The sequence below is a fragment of the Primulina eburnea genome, chromosome 6, assembly GCF_022965805.1.
Source record: "Primulina eburnea isolate SZY01 chromosome 6, ASM2296580v1, whole genome shotgun sequence".
In the NCBI taxonomy this organism is placed as follows: Eukaryota; Viridiplantae; Streptophyta; class Magnoliopsida; order Lamiales; family Gesneriaceae; genus Primulina; species Primulina eburnea.
The window spans coordinates 38,076,099-38,086,266 of record NC_133106.1 but is presented as its reverse complement, the minus strand read 5'-3'; the positions used below and the strand labels follow the sequence as shown (position 1 = coordinate 38,086,266).

General features: G+C 32.2%; 2 protein-coding genes across 2 annotated transcripts; both read right to left on the bottom strand.

The window, feature by feature from the left end:
- Window positions 1-530: 530 nt before the first annotated feature.
- Window positions 531-2,904, bottom strand: LOC140835098 (2-alkenal reductase (NADP(+)-dependent)-like). Its single transcript, XM_073200446.1, has 5 exons — window positions 2,581-2,904; window positions 2,207-2,384; window positions 1,786-1,952; window positions 1,422-1,504; window positions 531-1,095 (listed from the first exon to the last, which is right to left on the bottom strand). Exons 1-5 carry the CDS (start codon window positions 2,806-2,808, stop codon window positions 717-719), a joined length of 1,035 nt encoding a protein of 344 aa, XP_073056547.1. The 5' UTR covers window positions 2,809-2,904; the 3' UTR covers window positions 531-716.
- Window positions 2,905-4,302: 1,398 nt separating this feature from the next.
- Window positions 4,303-6,390, bottom strand: LOC140835552 (dynamin-related protein 4C-like). Its single transcript, XM_073201037.1, has one exon. It carries the CDS (start codon window positions 6,388-6,390, stop codon window positions 4,303-4,305), a length of 2,088 nt encoding a protein of 695 aa, XP_073057138.1.
- Between the last annotated feature and the right edge of the window lie 3,778 nt (window positions 6,391-10,168).

Sequence of the window (10,168 nt, the reverse complement as noted above, 5' to 3'; positions counted from 1 at the left end):
AAAATTATGTTTAAAGAAAATAAAAGTTTAAACACTACCTTTCCAATGTAATTGCAAAAAATTTAAATCTATTGATGTTTAAAATAAATTAAATTTTCTCTCCTTGACCTTTCCAATGCAATAAAATTAATATTATTTATTTAAAATTAACTAAAATTTAAATCTTTAGTGGTGAAGGAAGGAGTGAGTAGCAGGAGCCAGGGTCGTGTGTCGGTTTCACCGGTTCATTCTATCCTGTATATAGAGTACTAACTATGATAGAATCAAACGCTCAAATTTAGTTACACATACATGAAGTCCACTAACTTTTTTAAAAATCATATATGTGTGTAAATTTTGTCCATCCAAATCATATGGAGTACTGCCCCACGTGTAGCATCGAAATAACCGTATCATACAAGGGATTTTCTTTTTAAGCCTGAAAAGGTTTTGTTTATATTTTACTCGGAACATTTCTTTTTGTTACAAAATGATTTTTAAGAGGAAAGACGTGTTATCCTTGTAACTTGGTAGTTTGATGTAAGCATGCATACAAAAACAAAAACTTGTAACTTGATCGGAATTTTAAATGTTAAACCTCAAAATCCGTACACAGAACAAGAAATTTCGTCTTTCAATCAATACAATTCTAGGCAGTTGCGACTTGCGCGCACACAGGCCAACAAGCACACAAACCCATGCATACACAAATACATATATAACAAGTACGCAACGCCCTACTCATGAGACACAGCAACAAGCTGCTTCCCGATATTACGACCTGAGAAGAGTCCAATTAGAGCTCCTGGTGCGCTATCAAGTCCTTCGGCTATGTCTTCTACATACGTGATCTTTCCTTCCTTTATATGAGGCAGAACCAAATCAAGAAATTTCGGGTATAGGTGGTAGTAATTGCCAACGAGAAATCCTTGCATATGGAGTTGTTTTCCTATCAAACTCGTCAAATTATAAACGGCTTCAGGCTTCTCGAGATTGTATTGTGAGATCATCCCACATACGCCTATGCGGCCATGGACTCTCATGTTGAGTAACACTGCATCAAGCATCTTCCCTCCCACATTTTCAAAGTATATATCTATGCCTTCAGGGAAGTACCTAATTAAAACAAGATTGGAATCAGCCGCGAAGCCAAAGAAAGATGAAACAAAAAACTTTTAAGTTGTTTGAAATATAGGGGGTAAAAGCATGTTTTTAATCCGTACGTAGCACATAAAAATCATGCACGTCCACCTTTCTGAATAAGTTGTTTGAATCATGGGTCATGCAATATTTTTTAAAAAAATCAACTTTCTGAATTTATCGATTAGAAGCTCTCAAATGGAGATGAATTTATAAAACAAATACATACACAAAATTCATCTTGTCTCGGAGCATGTCATCATGGCAAGATCTGTTGCAGAGAAGTTAAAAAAAACACTCACTTTTTCAAAGCAGCATTCAAGTCTTGTTCTTCTTTGTAATTAAATGCATCATCAAAACCAAATTTGTTCTTCAAAAGATCAACCTTCAACAAAGGAAAACAAGAAGTTAATTCAGAAAGTGAATATTGTTTACACAGACTAACTCTGTTTGTAAATAATGCTATATATCATTACCAACCTCAGCAAAAGTTTGAGACATTGAACCATTTTGGATTAGTAGAAAAAAGAAATACAAGCTGTCAAGACATAAGCCTAGCACGGAACTTCACTCCCAATACTAATTTATTAGGTGAGTGGGCTTCTCAAATCTAAGAGTCACTTTTATATTTTTTTCCTGGAGCTGATGAAAAATCACAAGACTGACCTTGTCTTTGCTTCCTGCACTTCCAACAACATAGCATCCCATTAACTTTGCAAATTGGCCAACAAGCTGCCCTACAGCTCCAGATGCAGCTGAAATGAACACGGTTTCTCCCTTCTTGGGAGAGCAAACCTCGAAAAAACCAGCGTAAGCAGTCATGCCAGTCATACCTATCGAGCAAGATGATGCCCATTAAAGCAACAAAGAAAGGAAACCAAAAAAAAAAAGCCAAAGATACAAATAAATTTCTCACAAGTCACAGTCCACCAAATTTAAAAGATTATGGCTTCACAGTTTCAAAAGCTTAAGTTGATCATGCTATGACGTCGAAATATCGTGGGTACAATATCATTTCAAGAAATGTCGGTAATTAGCCTTCCAAGATAGTTGAAGAATAAATAACTTAATGATATGTTTGACATACCAAGAAGTCCCGTATAGTAGGAAAGTGGCACATCTGTGTCTTGGATTTTAAACAGTGAATTTGGATCAGCGATGAGGGAGTACTCCTCCCATCCAGTGATTCCCCAGACCAAGTCATCCTTCTTGTACTTGGGATGTGAAGAATCCATTACTTTGGACACTCCATATCCCGCAATAGGCTGTTATCAATTTTAAGATAATGAAAAACAAATGAAAATTAAAATGATTGACAACAATCAGTTATATTATCTATGAACCTTCCATTTCAATTTTCTTAGCATGGTCATGCTACAACTATTTTCTTTCTACTTTTTGCCAAGTAATTCACCCACTTTGCCAAATAAAAGTACATAGCGAGGTTGAGATCTAACTTACAGAGCCTAGAGTGAAGGAGCTAGCGTAGCCTCCTTGGGATTCCTGCATTCGATTACGCATGTAAGGGTCGCAAGACAAATAAAGATTCTTGACCAAAACGGCGCCGGAAGAATCTGGGGGAAGCTTGAGCTTGATAACTGAGTTTTCGAGTGACATATCGGATTCTTTCGGGAAGCCTTTGATGTAGTGCTTCAATATAATCTGCTTGTTCCCCACTTCATCTGCCATTTTCGTAGATCGATCTCACTGTAATCTGTGAATGAAGTTGTGGATACTTTGGAAATGACTGTGTCAAGTTTGTGTGATCGTGAGGATACGACGTATTTGATTGATTACGTGTGAGGCATCGGTTTTGGATGTACACACACACCTGTCCCACACGTAATACACATTTATAGATTAGAAAACTTATTTTTTATTGTAATTTCTCTCTTCGTAATTTTCCTGATAAATTTAACTTTTCTAGCAAGTTATTTTGTTTTATTGGAAATTTTAGTCCTTTTTTCTAATGTGATATTAATGTGACGATATCGTATACAATATTATATTAGTTATCTCAATAAAAATGATTATTATTGCCAAAAATGAAATGTACAGAATAAAACAGAAATGTGATAATATAAAAGACAAAGATCGACAAAAAATACTTAACACAAAAATTGAAATCATATAGATAACTTGTTCTTGAACCGAAACTTGATCTTAAACTCGAGACTTTAATAAAGATAAACAATATGTTTATTTCTCAAGCACCAGTCATACATTTTTTTTTCATTTTCAAGAAATATTAATACCACAAGTCTTGAAGGTCCACGAAATTCTCGACAACATCGTTAATGGGTTAGGGTGGAATTCAGTGAAGGCTGTGGGAAGGGAGAGATTTTTCTCATGCAAGGAGCACACTATGGATCAAACAAAGATCGGTGCTTTGTCAGGAACTGGAACACATGTATATTTAAAGCTAATTATCCCTTAAACAAACGCATGCATTAGATATATCACAGTTAATAATTATTGATGACATATGAGGGAGGTCTAATAGTTGGAGTGGAGAATTAATAAAATTTACTGAAGCTAGCTAGATATGACAAAATAACTTCTTCTGTCATTTATTTATGTCTTTTTACTATAATTTATTCTCTCTCTTTATTTATATCAATATAATATTATATGAATAATATTAAATGTACAAAATATATATATATATATATATATATATCGTATATTGATATTTACAATATATCATGAGATTTTATATTGAGTTTTCCAGGATGTTTTGATAATTTAATTTTGTATTGTCAAAATAATTGTATAAAAATTCTCGTTATACATATTACATGACTCGTATTGTTTCTCTTTAGACGAAGTCATACTATAATTTATTAATAATTTTCAAACTGGTTAAGATTCTGAATTGCTCGTGGGGAATTATTCATAATTTTGAAATATTTGGAGCCTTATTTATAAACAATGATATAGAAAACTGCAACTCGGTTCTAGTTCAACGTTTTAATTAATGAATGGATATATTTTTACTTCTTAAAATAAGATAATTCATTAAATCGTAATATTTAAAAACACTAGTGATTCATTACAAGGGACATCCGATAATTCATTAGAAAAGAAAGTAGAAGGGACCGAAGTTTAAAAAGTGCGTGACACACAAAGAAACACCAACAAAAAACACAGAAACGAACTTAAGAACACTAATTTCACCCACGCCTAGTCGTAATTACCAGAGATTCGATCCATGAGATTTCCAACAACATCCTTAGAGTCATTGAGCAGCTTAATGCTATTCTCCAACCTCGAACGTTTCTCCGCCACGGCAGGCGACTCGTAGAGCATCCGCTGCAATGCATTACCTTGGGGTCCTATAAGCTCATTGATTACCTCTGTTTCCATATCCTTGTTCACAAGATTTTGTAAGCTGAACAGCAAATGCAGAGCCATACAATCCACCATTCTCATCAGAACGATTTTCCAATATGCGGTCATCCTCATTTTCAAATCGAATGCTTCTTGAACAATATCCACGTTGCTCCGCAGGTGAGCGACATCAACCTCGCCCAAACCATCGATATGCATTTCCGACGGCTTCGAGTGATCTCTCACGATTTCCATCAGCTTCTCTTGATGGGACATTAGTTTACTCCAAGTAGCGACATATTCCGGATTGCTTGTATAGTCAGTCAGCTTTTCCATTTCTACAATATCATTCACCCAGTCAATGGACACTTTCTTCTTCTTCGAAACCAGATTCTGTGCTGATCTTCTTATGGAGGACAAAAGTTGTGGGTAATTATCAGAATGTTGCATCAAATTTCTGACCACTATATTTTCGATATAGTTCCATACCTTGTCAACAAATTCAAAGGGTGTGTAAGAAATCATCTTCACCTTTTTCTGGAGCTGAGTGAGGAATGCGGATCTAGGTAGGAAATTTGGAAGCCCGATGGCTTTGGCTTCCTGCAGTACCCTAATCTCATCTAGCAAAAAACTGAATTTAAGATCATTTTCTTTAGAGTTGGATTTAAGCAGCTCCGAGTACTGATTTAACATTTCAGCCAGTCTGGCTGTACAATGCATCTCCAGCACATCGGGATATTCATCAAATTCCCCTCTTATTATAATCTTTCGCAGAGATTCTTTAGCACAGCTAAGAACATGCATGAACGCTGTCATAGCTTCTGCAAGGGATGCCAAATTTTTTGGCAACTTGTTAATCTCCTCCATGTTAGTGGACAGCTTGTTATTGATCTTCCGGACGATATCCGGCAAACATTTCACAATGATGGATGCCTGAATTTGAACAAGTTTTTGGGCTAAAACAGGAATTCCGACCATTCCTTCGCTTATGTTGGAGAGAAGGGGGTGAGTCTCGAAAAGCTCGGCTTCTTTGTCTCGGGCCTCATCGTAAGACTCGTCTCCAATACGATTCCTTACGCAAACATAACCGAGTCCAATATTAACATCGTCAGCAGTAACCTTCTCCAGCAATCCTTCAGGAGCTTTGTCAGCTTTGGTGACTACAGCCAGAGTCCTCTCTCCGTTCTTGTCCACTTTTTGAGACATCCTTATGGACTCACAGGTTGTAAAATCCACGCTGGCTGATAGTACATTCAAAATCACGCTCTCTTCTGGTGCAATGAACTCCATGATTATCTTGGAAATTTGCTCATAAATATCTTCGGGCTGGCCATGAACCGGCACACGAGTTATGCCAGGCAAATCAACCATTGTCAGATCTGGGACCCCGTTCTTCTTGACGATCAAAGTCAAGGGAGTATTGGAAATCCCTTTGCCATGTCCCGCAATCTCATCGGTAGCAGCCGTAATAGCATGAGATATGTTTTCTTCATCCGTAGGAACCACTCTTCCATCAAACTCCAAGTAAATCTCGGGTTGATGATTGAGATGATTCTCCAGCCTCATTATAAGAGGAACCCTTGTGCAAATCCCTTGGCCTCTCGGGAGGCTGATGCCGGCAAGGGACTCCAGAACACTGGACTTGCCAGAAGACTGGTCCCCAACAACCACAATAGTGGGTAGCTGGATGCCTTCTTGCATGATATTGAGGTGCCGCAGCCTGTCAATAGCATCGAGGAGAGGCCGAATTCGATCATTGTAGGAAGAAACAATCGGAGCGGATCCGACAGGGACCGCATTGCATTCTTCAGTGGAAACTGAGATCAAAGAAAGATCCTCAACAGTAGTTTTATGATTTTCTGGTGAGGAGATTTCCTCCCCTACAGGGTAGAATGAGGTTGTCTTGTTCTTGAAAACATTACGTCGAATCCCACCTGCCATGTTTGTGAGTAAGTTTGTATATATGTTGGTTAAACCCATGGAGGAGGACTTCATATATATAAAGAGAAGTGCATCTGGAAATCCGAAGGCCATACATGTATTTAATGAACTTTTCTTTTTTTAATGAATTCGCAGAGTCTCAGCTTCGAAAGGGGAACACATCATCACCGTTCAATCGATACATATTCCAAAATTTCAGTTCACGAGTAATTATTATTCTAGTTTCAAGGGAATTCAATCACGGGCCAGGATCCCCTACTGTGGGGATGCCACATTAGGGGATGCTGTGCACAATTTTTTGTTTAAAAAGCTTTTATATATATATATTTTTAAGTTTTTGGATTTTTGTTTTAATCTTTTTTTACTCTCATTCAAATTTTTTATTTTAAATTTTTTTTTGCTCCTTTTAAATATATTATAATTCTTTTTTTTTTTTCTATTTTTGATTTTTTTTTACATTTAAATTTTAGTTCTTTTTGCATGCTTGATTCGTCCATTTTCATCGATACTCGAATAAGATTAAAAATTTGTGATTTATTTTCGTCATCAATCAATTCTATCAAAAAACATCGAATTTTCATTAGTGTGGTAAACACTTGGTTCTACAAATAAAAAATTGAGAAAAAAATTATAATATATTTAAAAAAGAGCAAAAAATATTAAAAAATAAAAATTTTGAGTGAATAAAAAAAAGATTAAAACAAAAAATTTTAAAAAATGATAAAAAAAATTAAAATATATATATATATAAGTTTTTTTTTAAAAAAAATGTGCACAGTATCCCCTACTGTGGGGATGCCACAGTAGGGGATCCTCGTCCTTCAATCACATCAGATTCACGCCATTTTTATCGAGTAACGTTGAAATCATTATTTCAAATTATTATGGATATAATAATTTTTTATACATAATAAATATATTTAAATATTATACAATTTTTTTATACTATCTGAAATTATATTTAAAGTCACTTAAATTATTTATCATTGCACTCGATATATTGATTGAGTAGAACAATTATTAAAAAATAGAAAAATATATTAAAAATAATATATTATTTCTCTGTCGAAATTTTAAATAATAAATAAATAATTTTCAAATAATAGAAAAAACATTTATTAGATAAAAAGTTTAATTAAAAAAGTTGAATTATTTTTGAACATTTTAAAAAATATTTATAGTAAAGTTTTAATTAATTAAATAATACTAAATGCGTGAAGATTCAATATATAAAAAATTCGTGATGATATTATTCACTAAAAATTTAATAAATGTAATATTATACAAAATTTTATAGTTTATTTATTATTTTATAGAGTATAGAGAACTAAATATATAAAAGTAATATAAAACTCAAAACCATAACCGAAATTTAATAAAATGATGTCATCAATGCAAACATTTAAGATTGTATTATTTATGCTCCACTTTTTTTTAAAAAAAATACACTTCTTATTTCTTTCTTTACTATAAAATGTTTGATATGTCCTCAAATGATTTTTTAAAGTATTGATATAAACGGACAATGTTTTGTATGTGTTTTACTTTTATTAAATATAAGAAAATATTTATAAATACTTGTATAGTTCATAATTATTGTGTTTATCATTGTAAATATAAGTTTCTCGAATAAATTTATCTTTATTAAAATAATAAATATTTGCACTCTTATATTTAATATAAATTATTACTTTGATTACATATAAATAAAATATTAATATATACATTTAAATAAATATATGAGAAATAATAAATAATATTCTTATAAAAAAATAAATAAATTAATGATCTTGAAAATTTAAAAAGTATTAAATATAATACAAATTCATATTTATCTTTTTGTAAACATAAAGGGTGTGTTTGGTTGAGTGGATTAAATAAAGATAGATTAATAGTCAAATATTTATCGTTAAAATTTTAAGTTGTTTTAATAATCATTTTGACTCGATTTAAGATCCAATTTTATGGATAAGTATTTGATTAATAAAATTGGATATTGAATCGGGTCAGAATGATTATTAAAACATCTTAAAATTTTAACGATAAGTATTTGACTATTAATCTATCCTTATTTAATCCACTCAACCAAACACACCCAAAGTCTTTTATGGAAAACATATGATATATGACACCTCTACTTTATAGGTATATATGGATATAGATGATACTTGGAAAAAAAAAACACTCAGTATAGTCCGAGCCTGGCTTGGGTCGAGATTCGAGAACTAGGCATACTGTAATATAAATAACCCCATCTTATTAGAAACTGGGCTTGAATTATTTTTTTTACCACACTTTATTAAGTGGGCTGAAACTTGAAATACGGCCCATACACTGGTGTAGTCCAAGCCTGGCTTGGATGCCTGATTTGAGTTGATTTTAAAATTAATCAAAACGAGAAAAAAAAAAATTGGTCGGTTCAAAGTTTGATTAAAAAATTCCAACCCCAACCGATTTCAGAAATATATAATTTTTTAATATATATATTATTTTATTTTTTATTTATATCATATCATGAGCTAGTTTAGTATTATGTATGTATATTGATATTTACTTATTTTTTTATATTTTTTAATCCTATATTTGTAATGACATAATCATATAATAAAATGTTAAATGAAATCTGATTGTATTAGCTCGCGTTTAGAAATTTAAATTATATTTAAAAATTAGTAAAATATTTTTTTGAAAAAAAATTTAAATTGCTCATGCGAATCAAGAACCAAATCGAACCGAACAGAGACACCACATTTGTTTTTTTAAAAATTTATCAATGATATGGTTTGGTTTGTAACTTCACAAAACCAATAAAATTGGGTTGGACGTTCGAACTTTTGTCCGAAACAAAATCAATCCGGTTTTACTCGTACGTTATTAATTACATCCTTTGCTGCTTTCTAATGCTAGGTGACAATTATGCCTACATTTCTTCAATTTAAATAAGAAGTGTGGAATTTACTCTCAACTATTTATTTCATATCATCTGTTAATAAAAAAATCATTTAAATGAATGTACGTATTTCTACGTAAGATAAAGAATAATTACTTAATTTACTCAACCAAATAATTCAACATTTTTTGCACCAGTTGGGGAAAAAAGGGTATGATTTGGCTATTTTAAAAACAAATCAGAGCCAAACTTTATTTTGTTATGAAGTTGATTAAATTTATTGCACACATTTGAAAAACCAATATACACGTGGGTCAATATTAAACGCAATGTAATGCAATTGATTAGATTAATTACAAATTTGACTAGGTTCAGCGTACACAGAGTAAAAGTGGGTTCGTCCAACCAAAAAGATATACACAGTAAACATGACATTCAACTAATTACCGATCCCCTAGTGGTAACAACTATTTATCTTTAATTGTGGCTTTATACTTTAGTTTTCTAAAATATAAATTAATAGGTAAAAACACAATATTTATTCTCGAATTATCAAATTTCAATTATATTCTTTTTTTTATACGTGAGGCTGATGTAGTATTGAAGTGTTCTTTGTCACGTAAGTATTTTAATATAAAAATGATTAAAATTACAAAACACTATACCAAGATTACCCAAATAAATGAAAATACATGATTAAAACACAATTTTGATTAGTTATCGGATCTAAAATGGAAAAAAAAAAACATAAAAAACTAGAGAAAACAGATTTTCCTTTTTTTAAAAGATGCCAAACAAGGTGCGCTATGGGCATTCTTTTCTCGCCTTAATATGGTGCCTATCTTTATTTTACTTCTTATGCGCATGACTCTATTAGCACGTTACCTG

Bases quoted from the DNA above. Each gene is read 5' to 3' on its own strand.
- LOC140835552 (XM_073201037.1), bottom strand. From the start codon at position 6,390: ATGGCAGGTGGGATTCGACGTAATGTTTTCAAGAACAAGACAACCTCA.
- LOC140835098 (XM_073200446.1), bottom strand. From the start codon at position 2,808: ATGGCAGATGAAGTGGGGAACAAGCAGATTATATTGAAGCACTACATC. The intron at 1,953-2,206 runs GTATGTCAAACA...CTTGCTCGATAG, and splicing joins CTACTATACGGGACTTCTTG to GTATGACTGGCATGACTGCT. The intron at 1,505-1,785 runs GTCAGTCTTGTG...CCTTTGTTGAAG, and splicing joins GTGCAGGAAGCAAAGACAAG to GTTGATCTTTTGAAGAACAA.